General features: G+C 48.0%; 1 protein-coding gene across 1 annotated transcript; it reads left to right on the top strand.

Annotated features, from left to right (window-relative positions):
• The first annotated feature begins 12,439 nt into the window (after nucleotides 1-12,439).
• LOC142581938 (alpha-tocopherol transfer protein-like) lies at nucleotides 12,440-25,862 on the top strand. The gene is made up of 5 exons (XM_075691373.1): nucleotides 12,440-12,736; nucleotides 22,257-22,496; nucleotides 23,513-23,706; nucleotides 24,410-24,520; nucleotides 25,508-25,862. Exons 1-5 carry the CDS (start codon nucleotides 12,580-12,582, stop codon nucleotides 25,736-25,738), a joined length of 933 nt encoding a protein of 310 aa, XP_075547488.1. The 5' UTR covers nucleotides 12,440-12,579; the 3' UTR covers nucleotides 25,739-25,862.
• Nucleotides 25,863-27,315: the final 1,453 nt, after the last annotated feature.

Raw genomic sequence — 27,315 nt, 5'->3', positions numbered from 1 at the left:
CTCTTTCCCCTTTTTATACCACTGCCTAGTTCCTTACAGTAGTCTAGCATCACTCAGAACGCGTCCACAAATTGAAAAATTGCACTAGAAAGCATATCATCACTTTGAAACACTAAACAAAAGCAATATGTTAAAAAAAATCCTGCCTCAGGAAGAAAAACATCAGTAACAAACAATTTTGAGGCTGATTCCTACGTTAGGGGCTTCGACTTAAGCCATCGGCGTTACCGTTGAGACTCCCCTTTTTGTAACGCACCTCAAAGGAATATTGTTGTAAAGCGAGGCTCCAGCGCAGGAGGCGGCCATTTTTGGGAGAGATGGTCTGCAGCCATTGGAGAGGGCAGTGATCCGTCTCAATGATAAACCTCGAGCCGGCTAGATAGCATGACAATTTCTGAACGGCCCACACGAGACACGCACACTCTTTCTCGGTGGCGCTATACGCCTGCTCACGATTGGTCAGCTTACGACTAGCATACAGAACGGGGTGTTCTACTTCTCCATTTTCCCGTTGGCACAGTACAACGCCCATGCCTCGCTCACTAGCATCGCACTGAACAACGAAACCTTTTGTATAGTCTGGCGATCGTAGCACAGGCTGGCTTGTTAGGGCACTCTTTAGGGCGCTAAAAGCTCTTTCCTTGGTCTCGTCCCAGACGACTGTTTGAGGCTCTGTCTTTCTGAGAGCATCCGTCAGGGGAGCCGCGATATCAGAGTACCTAGGGATGTACCTCTGATAGTAGCCGGCGACACCTAAGAACGACCGAATATCGGTCTTTGTGCGCGGTTGCGGAAAGTCTCGCACAGCGGCCACTTTTATTTCAGAGGGGCGGCGACGACCCTGACCAATCACGTGACCGAGGTAGACAACCTCGGCCTGTGCTAACTGGCACTTAGGAGCCTTTACTGTCAAGCCTGCTTCGCGCAGGCGGGTTAGCACTGCCCGCAAGTGTGTCATATGCTCAGACCAGGATGCGGAGAATATCGCTACGTCGTCTAGATACGGTAAAGCGAATTCTTGCTGTCCCCGCAACACTTTATCCATGAGACTTGAAAAACAGTATGGCGCGTTCTTCAAACCAAAACTCAACACTTTAGGACGGAATGTTCCCATTGGTGAAATGAACGCCGCATACCTACTAGCCTCTTCTGTAAGTGGAACCTGCCAATAACCCCTGACAAGATCTAGGGTGGAAATAAACTGAGCGCTACTAACTTTCTCAAGGCGCTCCTCGATGTTAGGGATCGGATAAATTTGATCCTTAGTGATGGAATTAAGCCTGCGGTAGTCGACGCAAGGACGAGGTTCCTTGCCCGGTACCTCAACTAAAATCAAAGGGGAGGTATAATCACTCTCACCTGCCTCAATAACACCGAGCTGTAGCATTTTCTTTACCTCAGCCTCCATAATATCGCTCTGGCGGGGTGACACCCGATACGCCTTGGATCGTACTGGCTCTGTGGAGGTAAGTTCTATATCATGAGTAAGTACAGAAGTCCTACCAGGCCTCTCAGAGAACAGACCTTGAAACTCTTGTAATAGCTGGTGTAGTTCGGTTTTCTGCTCAGGCGACAGCGGTGCTTTACTGATAAGGTCACTAATGACTTGACCGGTGTCTTCCCTGTTCGTCACTGAGCCTAGTCCCGGAAGCTCGACCGGAAGCTCTTCAGGAACGTTTACCATCATGCACACCACTGCTTCCCTTTGTCTATAAGGTTTGAGCAGATTACAGTGGTAAACTTGCTGTGCTTTCCGCTTTCCTGGCAGACTTACCACGTAGTTAACGTCCGACAGTTTCTGAACAATTCGCGCTGGGCCCTCCCACTGCACGTCTAGTTTGTTGTTTAGCGATGTGCGCAATATCATGACCTCATCGCCAACCTCAAAACGACGGGCCCTGGCTGTCCGATCATAATAAACCTTGGCCCTCTGCTGGGCCTTTGTCATTGCTTCACCTGACAACTCCTGTGCCCTTCTTAAGCGTTCGAGGAGCTTAAGCACGTACTCCACCACGACTGGGTCGTCGCCCCTACCTTCCCATGATTCTCGAAGCATGCGAAGCGGAGATCGAAGCGAGCGACCGTACACCAGTTCAGCTGGCGAAAACCCCGTAGCCGCATGCGGCGCGGTCCTTAAAGCAAACATCACCCCAGGCAGACACAGCTCCCAGTCAGTTCGATGTTCAAAACACAAGGCTCTCAACACGCGCTTCATGACGGAGTGGAGCTTCTCAACGGAATTCGACTGTGGGTGGTACACTGAGCTGTGTAGCAGCTTTACCCCACACCTTTCGAGAAAAGTTGTCGTCAAAGCGCTAGTAAACACTGTGCCCTGATCTGATTGAATTTCTGCAGGAAAACCAACTCGCGCAAATATGGACAGTAGTGCATTAACTATCTCAACTGAGCTGAGTTCTTTAAGCGGCACTGCTTCAGGGAACTTTGTCGCTGGGCAGATCACAGTCAAAATGTGTCTGTACCCCGTGGCTGTTACCGGCAGAGGTCCCACAGTATCAATAACGAGCCGTCTAAAAGGCTCCGTTATGATAGGTACCAATTTCAACGGCGCCCTTGATTTGTCCCCTGGTTTGCCCACCCGCTGACAAGTGTCACATGTCCTCACGAAATGGTCTGCGTCCCGAAAACACCCTGGCCAATAGTACTCTTGCAAGAGACGGTCCTTAGTTTTCTTAACTCCTAGGTGTCCGGACCACGAACCCCCATGTGACAAGCGCAACAGATCCTGACGATAGCATTGAGGCACGACCAGCTGATCGAACTCCACTCCTCTGCGGTCTAGATACTTCCGGTACAGGACTCCACCTCTTTCCACAAAACGCGCAGTTTTCCTGGCGATACCTTCTTTGACATTGCAGCGCACGTTTTCCAGGCTGCCATCCTTTTTTTGCTCGGCTATCAAAGCCGTCCGGCTGACTTTTAGCAACCTATCAAGTCCGTCTGACGTAGGCGCGATGAGCAAATCAGTAGATAGCTCTTCTAACTTTCCCGCGTCGGGATTTTCCTCTCCAGTATCTGGCGCCTTCAACGCTACAGACTCAATTTTATTCAGTTCGGGCGTGCTCTGAATATCAGCTTGCTGCGCCTCTGACCCTTTTTCGTTGTTTGATAACGTCGGCCCCGCAACTACCGCCTTTGCAGCGAGCTCCCGAACCTTCGATCTGGTTAAGGCCTGAACACTAGCTTCACCAAACAAAAGCCCCTTCTCGCGCAGGAGGTGATCGGACCTGTTTGAAAATAGGTACGGGTACTGGGGTGGCAGCATAGATGACACTGCCGCCTCTGTCTCAAGCGCTCCGAAAGGTCCTTCAATAAGCACTTTTGCTACTGGCAGACACACGCTATGAGCTTCCACGGCTTGCTTGATCCACGCGCACTCGCCCGTGAACATATGGGGTTCTACGTAAGACGGGTGAACTACATCCATCGTAGCTGCGGAATCGCGAAGCACTCGGCACTCTTTCCCGTTTACGAGGAGGTCTCGCATGTAAGGCTCAAGAAGCTTCATGTTCTCGTCAGTGCTGCCTATTGAAAAAAACACAACTTTTGGTGTTGTTTCCGGACACTGCGCCGAAAAGTGACCCGGCTTCTGGCACGTATAACAAACGCCCGCTCGCCTCATCTCGAACCGCTTTCTGCGTTCGGCTTCGGCTGCCGTCTCTTTACGTTTGGTCGGATTGCTTTCACTCGCATCCTCACTACGCGTGTCCCCCTTAAATCTCATGGGCGTGAACCTTGGCCTCTCAGACTTGGAGCCAAATTCACCCTTTTGACCGTCCTTAGCTCCGCGAGCTCGACGCGTCACAAACTCCTCGGCTAGCTCAGCGGCTCTAGCCACCGTACTCACGTCTGGCCTATCCAAGACCCAGTATCGCACGTTCTCAGGTAACCGACTATAAAACTGTTCTAGCCCGAAACACTGCAGAACTTTATCGTGGTCACCAAACGCTTTCTCTTCTTTGAGCCACTCCTGCATGTTCGACATAAGCCTATACGCAAACTCTGTATATGACTCACTTCTGCCTTTCTCATTTTCCCGAAACTTCCGACGGAACGCCTCCGCAGACAGCCGGTACTTTTTTAGAAGACTCGATTTCACTGTGTCGAAATCCTCTGCCTCCTCTCTATCCAAGCGAGCGACTACGTCGGCCGCCTCGCCGGGTAACAAAGTGAGCAAGCGCTGTGGCCACGTTTCCCGAGAGAACCCCTGCTTCTCGCACGTTCGCTCAAAGTTAACCAGGAACAAACCAATGTCCTCTCCAAGCTTAAACGGCCGCATCAGGTCAGTCATTTTGAACAATACGCGTTCTCCTGCACCGTGTGCCTGACTTCCATTACGAGCGCGTTCCATTTCTACCTCGAGACGCTTCATTTCCAAAGCGTGTTCGCGCTCTTCTTTTTTCTCTTGTTGCTCTCGCTCTTTCTGTTCTTTACGTTCACGCTCTTCTTTTTCTGTCTCCCTCTCTTCAATAGTCTCAAGGCATTCCGACAGCTCGTCATCCTCAGCCTCTAACTCAAGAATAGCCTTTAGCAGTTCAGGTTTTCTTAGTTTGTCTGAGACATCCAGACCCAACTCTCTTGCAAGCTCCAACAATTTCGGTTTGCGCAACGACTTCAAATCCATGGCTGCTCTGAATGCTGCTTTCTCTACTGCTTACTATTGTCTTGCCGCAAACTAACCCGGCAGCAACGACAACCACAATTACCAGCTCTGTTTCTGACACTAACAAAAAGCCTGGCAACGCTCAGAAGAAGAAAGTCCCGCACTCACCAAACCTCGCAGGCAGGAATTCCGCGCAGTCGTTCCGCTGCAGGCAACCAGTCGTCACACAGGGCTCGTTGCACTGCTCCCGGATCGTCGTTGAGCTGCTCAGCATACTGTCAACTGCATCTCTTTGCTGCTGGCCTCCGTTGTCGTGATCTCGCCGCTGGCAGACAGTTGTTTGAAGTCGTAGGCGATCTCACCGCTGGCAACCAGATGTTTGGATCGCGACACTGGTACGATCTGTTGGGGAACTCGGCGCTGACGCCCGTGGTTGTACCTGGGTCGCAAGCCCTAAGGGTAGCGTTGGCCTGGCGGCCTGGGGTACAGCTGCAAGCATCCGAAGGTCCCGGCAAAGCATGAGTCGACAGGTAACAACGAAACAACTTGTTTATTTTAACATCGCAAAGAGTTGGCGGTCAGGTTTGACCGAAGTAGAGAGACGGGAGAGCACTTCACTCAACGGAAGAAATCGGAGCCCTCCTCTGGCGTCCGGGGGCAGCTGTTTTTATACTCTCGCAGTTGAGGGCAAGAAGGAACCCCTCAAAAGACGAGCACGTGAATGTACAATGGGCTAATGGTGACGCACACTGTCGTAGCGATGCCGTAGCACCATGTCGTGGCGCTGCGCACGATCTCGTAGCACCTGGTCGTGGCGCTGCGCAGCACACTGTCGTGGCGCTGCGCAGCATACTGTCGTGGCGCTGCGCAGCACACTGTCGTGGCGCTGCCGGTCGGACACAATGACTGTAACGAGAAGATGGTCCCTGCTTTGGCATCGCCTGTTTCGGGCACAATGACTGGAACGAGATCCCTGCTTTGGCATCGCCTGTTTCGGGCCCAATAACTGGAAGGAGATCCCTGCTTTGGCCTCGCCTGTTTCGGGCACAATGACTGGAACGAAATCCCTAGGCGGTCGCATCGCCGCAGACGCGCCTGGAAACACCTGGCGATGAGTGTTGCGGTGACGACGATCGGGCCAAAATGTCCGCCGCCCCGCCGCAGTCGCGCCGGCAAAACCACGTGTCGCAGGCGAAACGCAACAGTAGGCTTTAACTTGAAAGCTATCTGCTTTGGAGGCACAGCCTAGGTAGACCGACGGCTCGTAGCTTTGCGTGCGCTGTGTTCTCACTTCTCAGTCTGTGTGGAAGCAATAGAGAGCACGGTAAGTTCACTCGCTTCTTCTGCCGCTATTCCTCACGCCAGTGTTTTGACAGCGAGTGTGCGCGGTCATCCAGTCAATCGAACATGAAGTGTTAATGCTTGCCTGTGCGTGCTGACACCATGCTAGGTAACTTATATAGTAAGAAATGTTTGCAACGGGGCCTTCTACTCCGGCGGCTGCTGCGTATCGCTCGGCCGCGTGAGCGCCGTCTTAAATACAATCTGTGATGCCGACATTGTAGTCGCTTAGGCGCACCGAGGGAAGATAGCGCTGTGTACGCTATAGCACCCATACGCTTGCGCGTCACCTGTGTGCACGAAGTGAAACGTCACTGACTTTCCAATACTGAGATTTAAAATAAGGCCATCAGTACCAGTCGCTGAAAGTGATGCAGGACCTAGAACGCCAAGCACGCGCGGCTCTGAAAATCTCGGAAATGGCGGGCTAGAACTTGCGTCATATGCACTCAAACCGGGTGCAGCCGGCGTCTGATTACGTGCTGTTTGCAGTCTTCTAATAGGAAAGTAAAAGACCGGCTGTGCAGCTTTGCCAAGATTGCTTGATAACACATATAATACTGGTTTGTGACCAATTTCGCCAAAGTGAGTTTTCTTAGCAGTAGACCTTGAAGTGCGATCGTCTCAGTATCAGTCCCAAGAGTCGTGCTCCGTATGGGATCTGTGAGCACTTAGTGCACGTTCTACGCCCCTGCAGCGTACAGGTAGTGAATGCGACAACAAAAAGGTTAAAGCACTCTCTAGTAAACGTAAAAGACAGGTTACCAAAAGAAAATTTCCCGGGGGTTATCTACAGCGTCCCATGCACAGACTGATCAAAATTACGTCGCGAGACAGGCAGTTTCCAGCAAAGACTAAAGCAGCAAATGTGTGGCCTAAGAAAGAACTTATCTTCGAATACCATGGCCGAACACGCAGAAGCGACTCGCCATGAAATTAACTAGGACACCGCAAAGATAATAGGAAAAAGAAGAGCTGGACTTCTCGGCTATTTCTTCAATCCCTGATAATCCAGACCACCAAGCACGCACTTAATTGCAATGAACGCAATTTTCTCCATGTGTACGTGCGTAGCTTACGTCACACCTTAAAGCAAACACAACTGTACCTTTTTCGCCTTCAAGTTCATTGTGAACAAGGCTCCCGTGCGGGAACCGAAGCGTACTACTCCTATAAGCGTTCGTGGTCGGTGTCAGTTTTGAATTGTCACGAGGTCTGTTTACAGAACATCTGACCAGGCAGATTGCGGGTATGATAAGTATCGCTATGCCGCCAAAACGCAACGTCTCAGTCACCTCGACATATGTAACGGGTGCATCGCATAGCGGAGCATGCTGACTCCCCTTGTTAGAACAAATACAATTACGCACATTCTGCACGCTCTTGTGTCGCCTGTAGAACCATGCTGTACAGAACGGCCTGATTTACTCAGGCATTCTGTCGCATGACACTCGCCCCGGCACGAGCTTCCCTTGTAATGTCAGGCACATGTGGTTTACTCCGCACCACCAGTCTTGCAGATAATTTAAGTTGTTGAGAGAGAGGGAAACAGAAGAGAGGGAAAGACAGGGAAGTGAGAACTGGCTAGGCTGTTTCGTGCGGGGTAAGGCGGTGCAGGAGAAATGATAGTAGAAGGACACAGAAGATATTTAGGTCTACAGGAAAACGCGATGCTTGGCTTTGCAACTCTTGGAAGTCCATGATTCAGTTCACACGTGTGCATGAAGTGCAGAGACAACTTTAATGCCGTCTATGATGAGGACATTTGGCCTTAATTTCCAAAGACTCTTCCTTTCCGCATGTTGAAGATAGTTGCAATCCACAGGTCACACTGGTTTGAATGAATGCAACTTGATTTATTAAGGGAACAAAAAAAGGAAGAATGCTCACAGGGTGCAACGGAGGACCTCAAGTTTGTCGCACAGGAACTCGCACATAGCATTCGTGGATCACGCACACGGTCTCTCGCACAGCCTCGTCGTCGCACGATCGAACGCGCACTCCCTCCGGACAACACCCCACCACAATTATTGTGAGAAACTCTATGCCCACCACCACACCACAAATAGACGCGTCTCGGCTTCAGATCGTGGTGTACAAGGTAGGGGGCGCTAGCCAGCAGCTTGTGAAATAGCTAACACTCGGCCGTCCTGAATTCTGAACGTCCTCGCTAAGGTAATCGCAGACACACAGACACACACGCAAAAAAAAAAAAGAAGAAAAGCGCTAGCTGTTTAAGGGCATGCAGTCGCGTAGTCTGGCAGGTACTACTCGTTGCCTGCGTGGGCTTCTAACTTTCAGAGTCTCGCCGCACTGATCCTGGTCAAATTAGTGCTCGGATTCATCTGAGTCTTCGTCGTCGTCTAGATGAGACGTTTTACTTGTTGTCGACCACGCCTTCAATTGCGAAACGTGTGCCGTCGTTGCATACCCATTTCCAAAGTCCTTGTTGAGCTCTGCCACTCTATGTACGTGTCGGCAGGCAACATTTCGGTTATCACCAAGGGGCCATGATAACTGGGTTGTGTGTTAGTTGGGTTTTTCGTGTGTTGGGCCGCTGCCTTCAGCAATTCGTTTCTGCTCTTCAGCAAGTCGCTGCTTGTCCCGCCGCCTCCTGGCCTCTTACACACCGGGGGAGGAGTTTTCCTCTTTCTTCACCTGCGCTTGGACTTCTTCCGTTCGCCGCTCCGCTTGCGGTTGCTTCCTTTATGTCGCTTGGATTCATCTTCAACCTTCTTCCGCCTCAGGCTTTCCTCTTTCTTCCTCGTCTCTTCTTGCCTCTTACACCTTGCCTCTTCCTCTTCGCACTTCTTCCTCAGCTCCTCTTGATACATAATCATGGCCTCTTCTTCGTCCTTTCTCTTCTTGGATTCTTCGTCTTTTTTCCTGTTGGCCTCTTCATCTTTCTTGTTCCTGGACACCTCTTCATTTTTCCTTTTTACATCCTCTGTCCGAATAAGCTCAGAAAGTTCCTGAAGCGAGCGAGTTGCCTGAAGCTTGCTTGTTGCCTCAGCAGCACACTCCTGCTTTCTTTCTTCAGACTCTACTTGCTGACGGTGCTGCTCTGCAATACATTCTTGATCCATGGCACTTCCGAAATACGCCCTTTCTCAGCAATTTCCTCCTGTTCAGAAATTATCCACTCTTTAGCTATTCGCTATTGTTCAGCGATAAGCTCTTGTTCATCTATCTGCTGCAGCTCTGCAAGCCTCTGCTGCTCAACGATGCGTTGCTGTTCAGCAAGACACCTCTGCTCGGCGAATCTTTGCTGTTCGATAATGGGCTTCTGCTCTGTGTGCCGCTTCTGCTCAGACATGCGTTGCTGCTCATCGATGCGCTGTTGTTCCACAAGGCGCTGCTTCTCGGCGAGTCGCTGATCCTCCACAATGTCCATCTCCAGCACTGTCGTGCAACCCAATTCTGCCGCAGTAATTGCAAAACACTCCCGGAATTCGTTCAAAACGTTCACCAGTTCTGAATTCTGCCACGCTGTCACAGAGGGTCTAACGTTCACTTCACAGTGCAGTATCTGTTGTCGTTCAATTGGCACAGGCGCCTATTTCATCGCTTTGCTTCCCTGCTCAGTGTCATCCAAAATGGAGCTTCGACCAGAAACCTGTAGTACCTCTACTGGTGTTGCGTGTCCAAGCGGCTGACTCTTGTATGAAAGCCTGCCCGTCACGCACTGGGTGCAAGGGAACAGTGACTTCTCCGAGCGTCATGTCGAACAAGACACTTTGGACCACGGTGTCTGTACACGACGGAAGTTGTGATCCTTTGCACTGTAGAGAATGTTATCCAATTTACGGTGTCCTTCTGGAGTACGAATTGCTGCTTGGCTCTCAAATTCAGTTTTTGGTGACTTTCATAGGGCCCCAGATGAGCGAACGAACCGTCCATACAATGCCCAAACCACAGAGAACCTCAAATTCATGCATACGCGATGTAAAGCAAATCTGTGAATGTCCTTCCGACCAATAAATCGCCAGACTGAGCTTCATCTAGAACTACAATGATGGGCATGTCCTTTGCCAAAACACCGTCAATGCATAAATCAGCTCTGCACCGTCCAATGCTTTTTGCCACAGGCACAGTGCTATTTTCAAAACAATACAGGGCTGTTGTCTCAGGAATGATTTCTTTGCCACATCGTGCTGCCGCGGAGGCATGCAGGAGACAGTCAGAACTGCCTGTGTCAATGAGCCCAACGACAGTGAACCTTCCGTCCTTTCCCATCAAACAGGACTTTGCTGTCTCAAGCATGAAACTCTCCGGCCAGCTGCGCAGCGCCGTTGTTGTACGGAGATTTTCAATCCAATCCTTTGCTGAGGGGCATCCTCGCAGCCGCCAAAGCTTGTAATGTTGCTGCTTAGGTCGGACATCACTTGGAATGCAGCGATTCCACCGCGCGTCTCCGTGGGCACGGGCTGTGACGTCGCTGGCGGAGTCAATCGTTCCAGCAAGGTCGGTATGACGCGGCCATTTTTTATAAGAGCGTTTAACAGTTCGCGCAAGGTAACACCATCACTTCGGTCGGTACAAATGGAAGAAACCGCTTCACGCACAGTCTCGCCAGTAACACCACTCTCATTGTCGCTGTCCGTTGGGGCCTTCGACTCCGAACTTCCTTGACATTAACGGTGCCGCTCAGTACGTTAGGCTTCGTAATGCCGTTTCTGAGGTTTGAAGACCGCCGCAATCGACAGGTCACACTGATTTGATTGAATGCAACCTAATTTATTAAGGGAACTAGAAAAAGTAAGAAGGCTCACAGGGAACAATGCAGGGGCTCAAGTTTGTCGCACATGAACTCACACATAGCGTCCGTCGAACACGCACACTGTCTCTCGTGCGCACCCTCGCACAGCCTCGTCGTCGCACGATCGAACGCGGAAAATCCCCCCGCCACACTACAAATAGACGCGTCTCGGCCGCAGATCGCGGTGTACAAGGTAGGGGGCGCTAGCTAGCAGCTTGTGAAATAGGTAACAGACATGCGGTATTTGTCTATGCTGTTCAACGCAGACCGGTACGGTATGGTATGATGAACTTTATTCACGTCCGGAAGATCAACCCTTAAGTAGACGTAGGCGGCTTGCACGTCGAGACAGTAAGGTTTAACCTTACTGTCGTATCCTGGGCCTTCTCGAAGACCTCTACTTGATCTTAAAGAACTCCACTGTGAAGGACTCTTCGCCTCTAGTCTCTTTCCTTGTCACAGTCGGTGAAAGACAGTACACTGCCAAAGGCAATGATCCAGAGTAATGATACCGTTACAAATAATTGATTGGTACCTCTCTTTCTGGATATAGCTTGTTAATAAAGTTTGGGCAGAAAGTTCTTGTCTTTAACAATACCAGAGTCAAAGCTTGAGCTCTATTGAGCTTAGCGTGTGGCACTGGGAATTCCCTTCTGTTCATGTAGTAATACTTCGTGACTGCATTATATGTAAGTAATTGGTCCCTGTTCTCATATATACTATGATGGTCCTGGTCGCGTAGTGCACGGATATTAAGTGCTCGTCCAGCTGCATTAGCCATCTCGTTTAAATTCTTCCGAGATGGATCAACAGACCTGATGTGTTCAGGAAACCAGCGGATTTCGATGCCTTGGCAGCACATCTCACCGATCAGCTGGGCAGCCCTTTTGGTTACAAAGCCTTTGGCAAAGTGTCTAATAGCCATCTTAGAGCGGCTGTGAATTCGCGTCCACTTGTTATTCTTTAAAGCCAATGCTATCGCTACTTGTTCCACGACTGTCGTGTCTTTAGTATGATTGTAATAGCATCCCAATTGAGTTTACCTGCATCTACTACTACTTCTGTAACGGCTTTCTTTCCTCTGACCCATGTAGTACCTACAAAAGCCGCATGTTCTCTGTCGTGTTCTATCGCTTGCAGGAGAACTTTGGCCCTTGCCTTGTTTCTTTCCAGGTTGTGCACCGGGTGCATATTTCTGGGGAAAGAAGTCGTCTTGTTGACCTCTTTTATGCTATCCTTTAGTTCTCCTGTGTCTTCCTTGATATTTTCGATTCGGTTGGCTACCACCTTACCTCTTTGAGCATTGCTCTACTTGATATTGTTCCAGGGAGCCTCTCTCTGTAGGCAATTTGCTGTATACAGCCTCAGCTTGATTAATTTGTCATTCGGCGTGTTAGCCAGTAACCCCACTGTTGTTTTGACAAGCCTTTTAATTAATCCGTTCAACTCGTTTTGCTCTGTCTGTGTCCAACTGAGCATCCCAGCTACATATCGGGTGTTTTTTTTTAGAATTGTACCGTGTACATTTATGAAAAAGACGCCTCATTCTCATTTAAAAATGTGAATCAAAAGCACAAGAGAAGAAAACATTCAGCGCAATAGAGCCCGTTGCAATTGTGTTGCAATTGCGTAGCATATGCCAAGTGCAGGACATTTTAATGTCTGTCAGTTACCTGTCACATTCCGCTGTGCACGAGTACATACAAGCGCAGGGAAGCCATCTCCAGCTGGGTAAACTGAGCGTGGTCGACATTTAGTGAGGGAGCAGAAAGTGCCTGTCTACTAAAGCTGAAGCGACTATTACAAACTATGCGTGTAAGGCTGTCTTAAGTGATCAAAGGCGACCGCGCAGTTCAATATGCTAGGTGTGTACAGAAAAAAATCAGCAGACGACGTATTCGATACGTCCGAGGAAGCCCTTGCGTTGAACCTGCAACGCGTTGCCATAGAAGAACTCGGAGAAACGCCTTCGAAGAGAAAAGAGGGGCTAGAGAAACTCACTAAGCTCGTGTCAGGTAAGGTTCTGTTTATTTTATTAGGGCCTTGACTCGGCGGCCTATATGTAGAAACGAAGCGCTCTAAAATAGGAAAGGTGAAAGTCAGGAAATGAAGACAAAGAATCGACCACTTATCCCGACTGACGTGGAATACAAGGAAAATAATGTACTCGTCAGTGTCCGAACAATAAGGGAAGTCATTGGAGCCAACGTTTCAACCAGAGGAGTTGTTTATGTCAGTTCGCGCTGACGAAGACAGGTCCCCTTGTTGAAGTGCTGGATCAAGCGAAATTCCTTGGTCAACCCCTGTTAATGACCTCGAACCTTCATATTCCCATGAGCACCTGTCTTTTGTAAAATGCAGTGATCATTCAGCCGGTAGACACTGACACGAAGCTTCACGTTGCTCTAACTTGCAATTTCGATTTGTCACCTGGACTCTTCCATCTGAAACAACTTTATTACCAAGTTTTAGCAGATGCGTGTTAGCGTACGGAAAGTGTGGTATATGACAGGTTATTACCGTTCCGCACTAAACTACTGCGATGACCGAAGTCGTTTTAGCTGCAGGTGCGTACGGTAACGTGATAATGATGACAGTGACTAAAATTCAGGCCTTGCAGAATACAAGAACTATCTGCTGAGCGCGAAATATTCATTTTGACGAATAATAGAAAGCTTTAACTTGTTCATACACACATCATTCTTGTTGAAAGGGCCAGATCAGGGCTAACGTGTGCGCCATTGAGAAAGCCGGCCGCGATATTTTGCCACACTTTGTCATAAAACACATGAAACCTTTTTTTTTTTTGTTACATAGGCGTTTTTGTATAAGCAACATATAAAAAGATTCTGTTTGTAAATTACATCACTGCCGACACTTTACGCCAGCAGATAAGTAGAATATAGTTAGTTACCGAAAAAAAAGTCTGCCTCCTCTCTAAGTAAACTCTGCCTCACTAGATGGCGCCATCAGCGATACGTATTTTTTTTATTTTGCCACGTTTGATTTTCTGTTTTTCTTTTAGCTGATTTTCGCTTTTTCATACATTTTCTAATTCTACCTGAGTATATTACTCGCCTTTTACGAAGGGTATGGCCACAAGTTCGGTTTAGTTAAGCTCAAGTTTGTACTTCCGGGTAGAAGGGCTGTCATACTTGCTGCTTCGTCGTTGCGTCTCTAACGGTGAATAAAAGTTAACTCCCGCCTTGGTCCTATTCTGGTGAAAAACGCACGCGATACGCGAACACGGCTAGGCTGGCAAAACAAGCTGCGAGCCCAGCCTTACCGGCTCCCTGCCGTCTAGTATGCTGTTCGGGAACTCTTTCCGCACGGTAAAGTGCATGCATGCGCAGTCCTCGGTCGGTACGGTATTACCGCACTTACCGTACAGTAACTTCGCACTGCTAAAGTCTCTATTTTCTATCACGTGGTTTCTAGTCGCATTTACGAATACTTATTCATTATTAATAGGAATGACCAATAGTACGGCATAATAAGGCCAAGGAGAATAAGGTCAAGTCGGATAATAAGGACAAGTCTCTAAGAACGAGAAAGTTGTCTGTTGGCTTATTGTGGCTGTAACAGTACGGCGCACAATTTGCGCGGGCGCGACGAAACAATAGAGCATATTCTGTGTCACTTCCCGACCTTCGACGCTCGACGATATACCCTTAGACTAAGGCAGACTCAGCCGAATAGATGACAGACCTCTCTAAGAGCAAAACATGCTGGAACCATGATCGATACAATCCTGCATGCGCAAGGCAACAAAAGCCCTATTGCACATCTTGAAGTCGACATGGCTGATCGATCGCTTGTGACGGCTAGCTAACATTCCTTTGCGAGTTTGTTCAGAATGAATGCCTCACTATTTATTATCTTTCTTTCTTAACTATTCTTTCCCTTTCCCTGCTCCAACTGTAGGGTAGCGAACCAGGCATGTCCTTGCCTAACCTCGCTACCTTTCCCTCCTCTCTTCTTTGTCTTCATGTTTCTCGCTTTACATAGGCCTTTGCTATTATTATTAGCCAGAAGGAAGCACCACTGGATGTTCTAACATAAGAGGTAAAGGAACAGAGATTTAAACAGGCGAGATTTCACGAGTAGGGACGTTATTGTTTTGGTAGAGAATGAACTGACTTACGGTGCATCTACCTTTTTCGACATCGGACGTAGTTAATCTGGCTGCATTTGCTAGTGCAGGTGCGTCCTTGATCATAGCTTTTTACCCAATTTCTCTCCGGCAAGAAGGAGCTCGAGCCGACCTCTGCTCCAGCATATGCAAATGTTAACCGTAACTATTTACCTGTAGGCCTACCACTCATTGAACTTCGCGAAAATACAAAGGAAATGTTTTTGCTCACTTTATTTCAAAGCATTGTATGTCCCATTACGCGAAAATCCGTCGTTGTTGGCGTGGCCGAAGTATCGTGGCAAAAATAGCGGACGGCGCAAACAATAACTACACGTCAAAAGATACTGGGACTGACGTCATCTTTCTCAGGGAGCTTCTTGTAAACAAAGTAAATTAATGCTTTTGAGAAGAAAATGTTACAAATTTTGACCTCGGTGCTGGACGAACGAGCAACCCCGACGCCACGGTGGCTCCATGGTTCGGGTTGACCAAAGGTGTGGCTAGTGTGTTCATCATTGCACACATTGCGTCGCAGCCATCTGTCTGACTAAACGTGTCGCCTAGTGCGCGCGTCGTTGTGCACGTGACGGCGCAGCCAATGGGGAGTAGGTAGCGTAACGTCATTAGCATATAAAAAGAACGTACAAAATAAAAAAGCATCAGAAAGCAAGCGAGCACGTTTAGATCTTGCCATAGCGTGGCGCAGAAGAAAAAGAAATCTTAATTATAAAAGGAAGATGGATCGATGTGCTCGGGGCCCTTAGTCAAGGGCCTCAATGGCTGCCGCCACCGCTCGTGCTTGTCGAATCGCGACCACCCAGACCTGATTCTCAGAGCGGCGAAGGATCGCTTCCCACAGCACATAAGCTGGTTGGGGGCATTTTAGGATGAGTATATCCGTTGCTACTTTTTGACACGCAGTCGGGATGTGGAACGTCGTCGGTGGTGCACCGCAACCTGGTAACTTGGTGGGGTATAAGGTTCTGGAGAACTTGTTGAGGCCGAGGAGGTTGGGTTACGAATTGGTTTGAAGCCGTCTCAGGGAGGCGACTTCATTCCGGGAGAAGGATTTGGGTGGAGGATGATATCGTGAGCGCCTTAGGCCATAGAGGAAAGAAACAAAACAGGAAAGGCCTTGACGTCACGTTCTTGAAGCCGAAAAGGTAGCCATGTTGGTGTTCTATGTCCCTTTGCGCATCCAATCAGCTCGCTGGAGCAGATAGGCACGAGCTTTGAACTTCCATTGCTACGAACCGCCAGAAGTGTGTGCTGCTGACGCGCGTCAAAAGAAAGTCTAAAAAATTTCAGTAACATGTTTAGTCGAGCAGACGCGCTCCTGTGTTTTTTCGGGGCACGTTGAAGAAGACGACAAAGACCTGCGCCATGATTAATTGAGTGTCTCTGTTCCTGGCTGACACTCCCACTCATAGACCCTAAACACTACTTTAAAGCCTACAGACCACGCTCCAAAATCACCTGAAGTGCCTCTCGAGCAGAATGGGCTGTGAGAAAGACACGAGGGCGAAAAATATTATCTCACTTTTCAGAGGCCGAAAGCAGCCGTGAGAGTTTTAGGAGCGTGGTTGCTATGCCAATGTTGGCACTTAGGGTAGCAGTCCCAGTGCTCCTTTGCGAAAAACAACACGTGACTTCCTCCACGCTTTCTCCAACACATCCGCACTGGCCGGAGCTTCTTCTACGCTTTCCTTCCTCCGTGGCTTTGTCTGTAAAAGTCTATAGTGTCCTGGTATGCGTTTGGCAAATTGCGGGATGCTTGATTTGGGTTGGTAGCCTTGCTGCCAAAGACCCGACAGGTTAGCTCTGTCGGAGCTGCATGAACGCGGTCATTGACCGAAAATGAGAAGTGACCAGGTGTCCAAATCGGCCTGATGCGTGGTATTGAGTGATCTGGAGTTGCAGGGTTCTTGCGTGTGCTGGTGAGAGCATGAACAGTTTCCTGGGATATAGTACTCCTCAGGTATTCTCGATATGCGTCTTGCGAGTCTGTAATGATGATGTCGGCATTTTTTAGTGATCTCTTCTTGGGAGTGATGATATGCTTGATGGCGAGTGCTATACCACCGGATCGTCCACCATTACCGACGCTTGCCGTTCTTTGTTCCCCATCTCAAGCGTGTACTCGGTAGTGTCGATATAATAGCCAGTGCCCTCCGGCTCGACGGAGATAACTTTTGGAAGGTATTGCACGCGTGCATCCCGGCGGCCATTGTGGCGTTCTGCATGCATATTGCGTGAAATGGGTGCTATGATGAGTAAGTTTCGGATGTTTGAGGGGACGGGGATTTGCTCTTGCATACAGGTTGAATGCTGTTTGTGGCCGAGCCGTGGTAGTAAATACCTGCTTGTGGGGGTCAGTCTTATTCTCTTGGGTTGTGCCATTCTGTGTGTTTCTATGTGTTCCTCGATTCTGTTGTGAGCCCCTAGAGCAAGTAGACCGTTCCTTGGAAGCATAGAGAGGAATCTTTCAACTGTTGTGGAAGGCACGCGGTCTCCCAGATGTGCTCGTTGACATCGTCTACTATGCGCTGAAGCTGCTGGTCGCTTAAATTGCGGAGCATGGCATAGGTTATCCCATCTTCCCCTGGTGCTGACTTTTTCTTAACGGCATGTGCGGCACTAAAAAGCTCTGTCTTAGAGGAGCATCTAGCGCGTCGTTTTCTATACTTGAGCAACCGCGCGTGACATACTCGGAGTAATTTGTTCCGATGTATCACGCCCTATGTTCCTGAATTAGGCGTTGTCGCCTTGATATGTACCGCTTAGTTTTCTGAGGGTCGCGTAGTTGCGGCGTTCATGTTTTCTGGATGTAGCATACTTCTTAGAATGGCCCAGGTTTTTGCTGTGAATAGAGTTCCCCTAAGAGAATCAGCAAACTTCCGTCTTTTGATGGGTCCTCGTGTGCAGTCCCACAAATGTAACAGGTGCAGGTCGACCACTGGGCTTTCCGCGGTTAATGTAATTTTTTCCGGTAACAGCTTCGTAGGTCTCTGTGAGGCTCTGCGCCCATTGTTCTGCATCTGCCGGAGGGGTTATAGGAACTGAGTACTGGCGATATGGCGGCATCCGTCATAAACGCGGAACCAATGTCGAGGTTGAGTTTGGGAGTCGTGGTGCAGGAGCTGATTATAAAACGGTTGCTCCCCAGGTTTTCCTGAAAGTCTTCACGGGAACCGTCTCTAACTTTCAGCGAAAAAGTGAGGTCTGGTTCAGTGTCGGCGCTTACGCTGTTCCCTGTCCTAGTAGGCGCCGCGGGCAGCGTTTCCAACTGTAGGCGTGTATTTTCTGCAGCGTGCAGGAGTACTTTGCCCTTGGGCGTGTCTCTTCGGTATCCCCTGTTTGTGCGTGGAGCATTAAAGTCTCCCATGAGAACTAGTGTACCTTTCTTCTCCGTGTTTCTCATGGCGTGGGCAATTATAGGCGCGAAATTCGTGCTTCTTTCTTTAGGTGGGCTATAGACATTGATTGTCAGCGTTTCGGCGCGTCCTTTGTTGGTGTTGGAAAGAGTTCCACTGCATGGTGTTGTGCTTTACTGTTAGGAACGCACTTAACGTTTTGTAGGTGAGTGAGCTAATCTCTTTCTTTAGTAGCAGTAGTAGGAGTAAGCTATATGTATGATTATATATGTGTGCTCTTAAAAATAAACCAGCTGATAGTTTGAGCAGAGGTGTCGTGTATTGTTTTTTTTTTGCTTAAGTCCTGTCACTTTTTGGCTTTGCGCAACAGCGTTAATTATGTAGAATAAGCTAGCCCACTGCGGAATTTTCATTTTCATTACATACAGAGCAACTTGATTCAAGACAACTATAACAAATATAAGTACAAGACCACCGATTTTTCACTGAAACACAGTGTGCCAACAATAATTAAATAAAAACTAAGCTATGTACTTGAAGTCTCAATTACACTTTACTGCATATAAGTTCTAGGTGTCATCGTATACGAACAATTAAACAAGTCAAATTCATATTTGTACACAAAGTTCCAATAAAGTCTTGTGTCCGGCTCATTCGCCGTCGAACCTACAGTTCTCAGGCTTCGTAAAATACCACATTACAATTAAAAACGAAAAAAGAATGCAGACGCTATTTTGAGTGTTTGCTCACTTTGAGGGACTAAATAAAAAGAAATCGTAAGGAGTAAGTTGGGACTATAAACAGATATCAGACACAAATTCAAATCAAATTATGTAAGGGAGGTGATTAAGGTTCATTGTTTAAAAAAATGTAAACAAAAATTAAAGATTGAGGAGAATTTAAGTGGAACTGTAAGCTAACAACCACGCACACAAGGAGCTTAAACTGTTCATTCTGCAGCGGCGATGAGAAAACAAGTGCCCAGTTCACGCAGAGATCGAACGATGGCCCGCTGCGCAGCAGTCAGCTATTTTACCACTGATCTACGCCAGCGTTTGCTAGCACATGGCAGAACAATACCCTATACACGCGTCCTAGCGCGCGAGGGGACTCACGATTGCGCACGATATGACATGCGCGTCGCGTAGCGTCGATATGTACAAAAATTTGCACTGTAGTTCTGCCATATTCCCCCAGGTTTCCGGACATGTAGGAGCTCCATATAGCAGTTGCATGCTGCATGTACCTGGACCTGGTTAACTCAAGCAGGCTAGGTGACTATTTGCCACCACCCGGTTTTGAAAGGGATGCGAATAAACTATAATCATCATCAACAGCACCGCACCGTACCACGGGTTGAGGGGTTTGACATGTGTGCCACGCAGTCTCTCGTGTTTACTCTTCGGCCCACTTTATGGCGCCTCTTCGCAAGGCACGAATCACCGCAGAAGAAGCGAATCGTAAAGCTACGCGTGCTGCTACAACCAGGCAACGTCGGACTGAGGAGACCACTGTGCAGAGAATAGCACAAGCCGCAGCTGGCCGGGCGGACAGTTCAGATCGTTCTCGTAAAAACGATGCAAGGATATTTCGCCGCGATTACCTTGTAGTGCGTGCTGCCGAAAATGTGGCTCCTATGGAGCCGCTGCTCCACCTTACTTTTGTGAATGTGGTCCGTTTGCCGCGCAGACCTGTTATTATTATTGCGATAGGAAATAGATGAACACTCCAGGCTCATTTCTGCCGTTGCCGTCGCCGTGAGGTTCCGTATGAGCGAAAGCGTGCAAAGGTGAGCCAGCGAACGCGGTTTAATATGGCGAGCGCGAACGAGGAACGCGGCCCGCATGCGTGCCCTCTCCTGTGGTGCGCGAGGCAGAGGGGTGAGGCGAGGCAGGAGGGGCACTGTTCTCCGGTGACTGCAACGGTACCTCGTTGTCCTCCTCCCGCCGAGCGGCGGCATCGACTGCGTGGAGCCCCCTCTCCCCTTTGCGGCGACTGCGGCGCAATCGAGACACTCGAGCACCTGCTATGTGAGTGCCCCAACTTTTCGCTCGCGCGCGCGTCCCTTGCCCGTGCTTACCGTGGGCACGGCCTGCCGTGCGACACAGTGACTGAACTCCTGCACCCCTCGGGCTGCCCTTCACGTCACAGGACACTTCTACGTGCGCTCCTGACATTCGCCGAGGCTGTCGGCCTCCCCGACCGCCTTTAGCTCCATCACATTACCGCGGCGTGCTGCTGTTTCTGGTGCTCTTTCTCTCCCGCTACTTTCATTCCCTACCCCCTGTGCAGCGCGGTTGAGGTGTCCTCTGCTGAGAGACAGTTACTGCGCTGCACTTTACCCCAACCTTTCCTTCCCATATTCAAGAATCTCCTTCTCTCTCTCTCTCGTTGTCCTCCTCGCCCGCCGCTTCGTAAAGAGTGGAGGCAACCGCGGTGTCTGCTACGACGATGACCACGCGAATCGCGGACGCCGTAGGGGCGCGCTGCCGGCACTCGTGCGTCTTGAAAGCGATCTGCGACGTGGCCAAAGGGCGCGCTCACGAGGGCCTCATCTTGAAAGCAATCTAAGATGTTTGCAGAGTGCGCGTAGTGCCTGTAGCTTTGTATGCGCTGTGTTTTTGACGTTTCGTTCACGTTCAAGCGAAGGATGCATGAAAGTCAATTCGCTTGCTGCTGCCGTGATTCCTCACTACAGAATTTTAACAGCGAGCTTCCGCGCTCATCAAGCGAGATTTGCTCATGTTTACCTGTGCGCGCGTGACACCGGGCTGGTTAATTTAGTTATAACACGTTGACGAGCCAGTTGGTTTGAATCCATGATAGAATGTGTAAGCGCGACTGACCAAGGGCGTAGAAAGAAGCAGATACACAAAGACAGCGCTGTCTATGTGTGCGTTTATTTCTACGTCCTCGTTGAGTCACGCTTACACATTCTATAACTGTTAATTTAGTTAGTAGGCGAATGTTTATAAGTTTATACTGGTGATAAAACTACTGTCCTTATTTCGTACAGCTGTCTACTAATTTGATATCGCAATCGGTGTTCCGCCTTTCGGTCGGAACTGCTAATTTTTAAAATTTTTGGCACAGAAACTGCCTGAAAGACAACGACACCATTAATACTCGCCGAAAGTGACAGATAATCTCGAGCACATGGCTCTTCAGAATGACCTCCGAGAAGAGGCGGCGCCCGCAGAGCGCTATGAAACTCGAAGGCGGCATGCAGGCACGTTATTGTACTTGTCATTGTAAGCAGCCTGCTTAGGTGCTGTTTAAGACTACTAACAAGAAAAGTACGCAATGAACACCCCTGCATCTTTGCCAAGACTGCTTGAGTGTTTTATACTACTCATTTATGACAACTTTAGCCTAAGTGAAATTTCGTTTAACTCTACTACTGACTGTACGTGTCGCCACTGATGGGATGCAGGTATGGCACAAGCGAATGAGTCAATTAGGGAGGGAGTAGGTTATTGGGTGAGTGACTGATTAAGTATCGCTGGATTGGACGGGTGAGTGAGTCAGTGAATGAGTGAATGAGTCAGTGAATGAGTGAGTGAATGAGTGAATGATTGAGTGAGTGAATGAGGGAGTAAATGAGTGAATGAGTGAGTGAATGAGTGAATGAGAGTGAATGAGGGAGTAAATGAGTGAATGAGTGAATGAGTGAGTGAATGAGTGAATGAGAGTGAATGAGTGAGTGAGTGAATGAGTGAGTGAATGAATGAGTGAGTGAATGAGTGAGTGAATGAGTGAGTGAATGAGTGAGTGAATGAGTGAGTGAATGAGTGAGTGAATGAGTGAGTGAATGAGTGAGTGAATGAGTGAGTGAATGAGTGAATGAGTGAGTGAATGAGTGAGTGAATGAGTGAGTGAATGAGTGAGTGAATGAGTGAATGAGTGAGTGAATGAGTGAATGAATGAGTGAGTGAATGAGTGAGTGAATGAGTGAGTGAATGAGTGAGTGAGTGAGTGAGCGAGTGAATTTATGTTTTTTTAACTACGCACATGCAATCTTTGCAGAGGAACCGGAACTAAACTCTAGGACGGACACAGACTTTCTCTTACGTTTCCTGCGTGTGAGGAAGTACAACGTGGAAGCGGCGCTGCAAAGTATCAAGAATTACTACAGGAACCGTGCAGCGTCAGATTCCGTGTACCGCGAATTCCTTCCATCGAAGGTACCTCTCGCGGCACGGAGGCTTTGTCTCGTTCTGCCGCAAAGGGACGTGCGTGGACGACCCATAGTCTTCTGTCATGTGGGTAAGCTTACTTTACATAGGTGTCCTTGAGAGCGGGTGTCTCCCGGGCATATTGATAAACAAAAAGAAAATGCAGTTTCAATTCACATTTTGGAATCTGTGTGAAGTAAAAGTTTCGTGAAGTGGTTAAGCGAATACATTAAGACTGGTCATCTTGCGCTACGCGTTTTGGATCACAGTGATTGCAAGCCTGCCTGGCACACGAGGAAGACACGGAACACCTAATGACTGTGTCTAACGACTTGTAAACCACTGTCTGGAAAAACTTCTCCTTAAGTGCTTGTTATAATACTATGACGTAATTCTTTGCGACGGGTTTCTTTATCTCGCGTTAGAGCAGAAAAATAGCCTACGAATTTACCCCCCAATGCACATTTAATCAAACTGAATGAAATAAAACGATGATTGTGCTTAGCCTCGCCTGAGCCACCACTTGAGAGGTATGGGCCTTCAGTATCCCCTCGGAAATGTGCAAGTCGCTAGTTGGTAAATGAGAACTTGGCAGCTGACCTTGTCAAGGGCGCGAATACACACGTGGCATGCGCAAGTGCAGAACATTGGCATGAGTGGACGGGATAGAAAGGGCGGACCGGAAGGGAAAATGTCAGCTGGAACTGCTAATATCGGATGCTGATAAAAGCGTTTCTAAGGTGTGCAGAAAAATATGAACTTGAAAGGCATCGTGTCTTATACTGTCCGCATAAAATCGATGGTGAGCTGCTCATTATTAGCCAGAAAGTGTTTTTGTTTACCGACATAGTCCAATCCTATTTCTTCTGATAGCTCCGTTGTCAGTAAAGAAGAATGCAAGTTTTTTCGAAACTTTTATTTTTGATGTGGGCTACAAGTTGGCATCTTAAAACGTTTATATCGCTGGCGCGGAATGCTGTTTAGTGAAGCTTGCACTGTTGGCAGAAAGTATAACGCAAATTCCGGTTTGGTTCCGAGTGTGCTACAATTTCTTCGCGAACAACCTTGGTAATCTTGTCCTTCCACACCTCTACGTACCAAATCTAGGTCACTGGAATCCTGAAAAGATCACATACACCACTCTGCAGCAAGCGTTCATCATGTGCCTGGAGCAAGTGATTTCCGACCCCGTGGCGCAGACAATTGGCATCGTCCTGATGGTAGACTACCTCGGTTTGACGATCGACAAAGTCTTTTCTATGAATCTAGGCCTCATCAGAAGACTACTCGAGTACTTCCAGGTAACGGAGCTGAGCAAAATTGCGGGGTTCCTTTCTCTTCTCGGGGCAAAATCTATGCAGGAGTAGGATTCTGTACAGAATTGCAAGACGAAATGAAATGATCCTATTCGAGTGCAAATTTAGGAAAGCGCACGTTTTTGATTAAAGATTTGTTAGCTTCTATGCCGCGGTATAAATGGCTGTCCATGACTAGGAGGGTTTAGTTAGCTTTTGTAGGAGTTAATCTGAAGTGATGGAAGGTGAAAGCGAAATGGTTGATTGCTCCATAAAGCACTACGCTGCTAAGAACGCTCACTAGAATCTGAAAGGCTGTAATGGTCGGCTGCTTAACACGAGATTGCGGGTTCAGTTGCCGACTACAGTGGTCGAATTGCTAAAAAAAAAAAACAAGCAACGAAACTCTATGCAGGAGTGCAGACGTACTGAAACTTCTGTCCACATTGAAGGATAGCGGGTAGTCAAAACCATTACCCAGACCTTCTGTGTTGCGTCATTCAGTACCAAGTCGTTTCATGACGAAGGGCAGTATCGTGTCTTGTTAACGTTCAGTCTGCATGCGGATGGTAAGACAGCTGTATGTGTATGGGACGTTTGCCTACACATGCTCAATAGGTATAGGCTCTGGGGCACTATTCATCTGAATGAAAGCGAGCCTCTGCCGAACGCATAACAACCGCAAACTCCTTTTCTTCCTTGGAACCAGGACTGCATGCCAGCTCGGCTGAAAGCGGTGCATATCTTAAACCAACCATATGCTTTTGACGTGCTCTTCGGTGTGGTAAAAGTCTTCATCAAATCAAAGATGGCCGGAAGGGTAAGTGTAACACAGGTGTTACCATATATGACTGTACTGAATGCTTTAAAAAGCTTTTTCAGACCTCGGACAACGGCTTGCAATGTTGTTGGGAAAGACAGAGAAACATGCCAATTAAACAAAATGCAGACCTTTCTGGAAGCGTGCATATAGCCGCCAAAGTGCCACACCACACGCAGAGAGAGTATTGTGCAATACTGACCTTTCTTTTCTCAAAGAAAAAAAAGAACAAAAGAAAACCTAAGATAACTGCTTAACTTCAGTTTGCCTGCTGGGAAACGAGTCAGTTTACATGTTATTAAATATTTTGATATTGCTTCATGAACGCCATTATCTTGTGCCAGAAAATTTTGAGCTTTACTTGAAAATTTTCCTCTCTTATAGCTTGTCAACCGCCACGGTAGATCAGTGGCTATGGCGTTCTTCTGCTCAAATCGAGGTAGTGGATTCGAATCCCGGTACCGGCGGCCTCATTTCGACAGAGGCGAAATGAAAAAAAAAAACGTGTTTATTTAGATTCAGATGCGCGTCAAAGAATCCCAGATCGTCAAAACTAACCCGGAGGCCTCCTTTACGACGTTTGTCATAGTCCCCGAGGTGCTTTGGGACGCTAAATCTAACAGATTCAATGAATCAGTCATGTTGCACCTACAATGCCGTAATATCTCATTTCGGCTGTTTATTTAAATGTTGTCTAAGCTTACCTAACCCACGCAATAGCTGCTTTTTGTTTGCTGGCGCCACAATAAATGATGTAATTGGAAGCGGCGCGCGTGTCATTATTTGAATACGTCACCAGTGGCGTGGCGACGTTTGCTAGACCTTGATATGCGGTTCGCCAGGTTTCAAGCGCATCAGAAACAGCTCCCATGGAAGCTAATAAGCCCCCGTTTGGACGCTTATGTTAACCAATGGTATTTGATGTTTTCCTACTTTTCTTTAATGTGGTTCTTTCTGTCACTCCCTCCCTTCCTCCTATATTTAAAGATGCAGATGCATGGTGAAAACTACGAGAGGTTTCACGAGGAAGTCTGCCCCAGTACGTTACCGAAAGAGTATGGTGGACATGGACCTCAGTTCGATTTCGATGCCTTTTGGAGACTCGTGGACGCACAGGAAGAGACATTCACATGGGGGAACCGCTTCGGCTACGTCATCCTGGATGACCCCGACATATATGAGGATGAGCAGATGCCTCTGCAGCTTACAACTTTATGATTACACCATGCGAAATCAGGCTTTCGCGATGATAACATCAGCGAACTAAAGGTGTACATTTCATTTCACGGGATTTTCTTTTTTCCCTTGAAGCCTGAAAATAAACGTCGTTTTACGTATCGAGCGATGAACTCACGTTTACGAGGGTCAAACTGCCACAATAAAAGACCAGGCACGCCCACTTGATCTCTGCACGCTTAGCAGAGATCATTGCACACGGTTATTGATGCTCGCCAAACGGAATACCGGCCTAGTCCTAATACACAAGTATCGCCGCATGCATCGTCACTGTGCAAAATTGTCTTCTTTCGCCAGCTCCTTGGGTTTTCATAACTACGCAACATTGAACTAATTCAGTAATTTTCTCGTTCATTTAGTGAGGAAATCACACAGTTGAGCCTGGAAGCAAAATATACGCGTCTGCGAAACTTATTTCCGAATAATGGCATCTGTTTTATTATTAGTCCAGAATTTATTTCTCGAAATTTCAGCTCTTTCACATATTCATGTTCAAAAAGGTATGCAATTCAACGTTTTCAGTTATGCTTCAGTCAAAATGCGCTACATTATTACAGATAAAAAGGCCGTCGGAATACGCAGCAGTGCAAAACAAGTCGTATGCAAAAGCATCCGTCTACATCTATTTCAAGCCCTGACTCCACCGGAATAATTCCAGAAAACTGTCACAGCACCTCTCGTAAGACTGCAGTAGTATTTTATGGTTTCATATGCTAACAACCAATGTTAAAAAAACCCTGCCTAATGGATACCGATTAGAAATAACTGATTTGTTTTGAGCACTGTAGATCGCCCTCAGTTGTAGGAGGCTTTCTTTTCCCTTTCAATATTGAGCTACTTACGCAGCACACGTACCATGTAGGGTCTAAAGCTGCCCTCTCGGTCAACTAGCATATTGTTGCAAAACGTCCATTTGGCTGACACTTTCGGCTTCCACATCTATATTTCTCTGGTGCATGCATATATTCAAAACGGCAGGAAATGCAATTTTGTGAATGATAGTTACACTAACAGATATTGCTTGGACATGCCTATTGTGAAGTGGTACAGCGAACGCTTGACATGTAACAACAAACATGTTGTGGAACACACCGCGGGCACGTCAACAGAACATGCAAACTGCAACTGCACTTTTATGCACTCTAATCACCAGAACTACATAAAAGGTGCTCGCTTTCATAATTACAGGTAGCCGGCGCTTTCTTACATTTCATGATAGTAAGACCTGCGAGCTTTAATGTTTTCGTTGTTTTTCTCCCGCATCTTGTAATTAAGAGAGAGAGAGAGAGAGAGAGAGAGAAAAAAAGTCATGACTGCGAGGTTAACCCGAGGATATATCCGGTTTGCTACCCTGTACTTGCGAAGACGAAAAGGCGTACGGAAATTGAGAGAAAAAGAAGGCAAGAAAGAACAATATAAACCTATCTGTATAGGTGACATCACGCAGCGTATGAAAGCGCCACATGGTCGTATAGTGTCAATTCCCCACTGAGACACATAGTATCGCGTAGTACACAGTCACAATCTGTCAGATAATGCGGCGTCTTTTAGATAACGCA

Source organism: Dermacentor variabilis, chromosome 5 (genome assembly GCF_050947875.1).
Source record: "Dermacentor variabilis isolate Ectoservices chromosome 5, ASM5094787v1, whole genome shotgun sequence".
Lineage (NCBI taxonomy): Eukaryota > Metazoa > Arthropoda > Arachnida > Ixodida > Ixodidae > Dermacentor > Dermacentor variabilis.
Note: the sequence above shows the minus strand (reverse complement) of the source record. Positions and strands in the feature narration are given on the sequence as shown.

What these genes read in the sequence shown, in the direction of transcription:
- LOC142581938 (XM_075691373.1), top strand. Translation starts at nt 12,580, where the DNA reads ATGCTAGGTGTGTACAGAAAAAAATCAGCAGACGACGTATTCGATACG. An exon ending in GACTACTCGAGTACTTCCAG is followed by an intron (nt 23,707 to 24,409) that starts GTAACGGAGCTG and finishes CCTTGGAACCAG; the next exon opens with GACTGCATGCCAGCTCGGCT. An exon ending in AATCAAAGATGGCCGGAAGG is followed by an intron (nt 24,521 to 25,507) that starts GTAAGTGTAACA and finishes CTATATTTAAAG; the next exon opens with ATGCAGATGCATGGTGAAAA.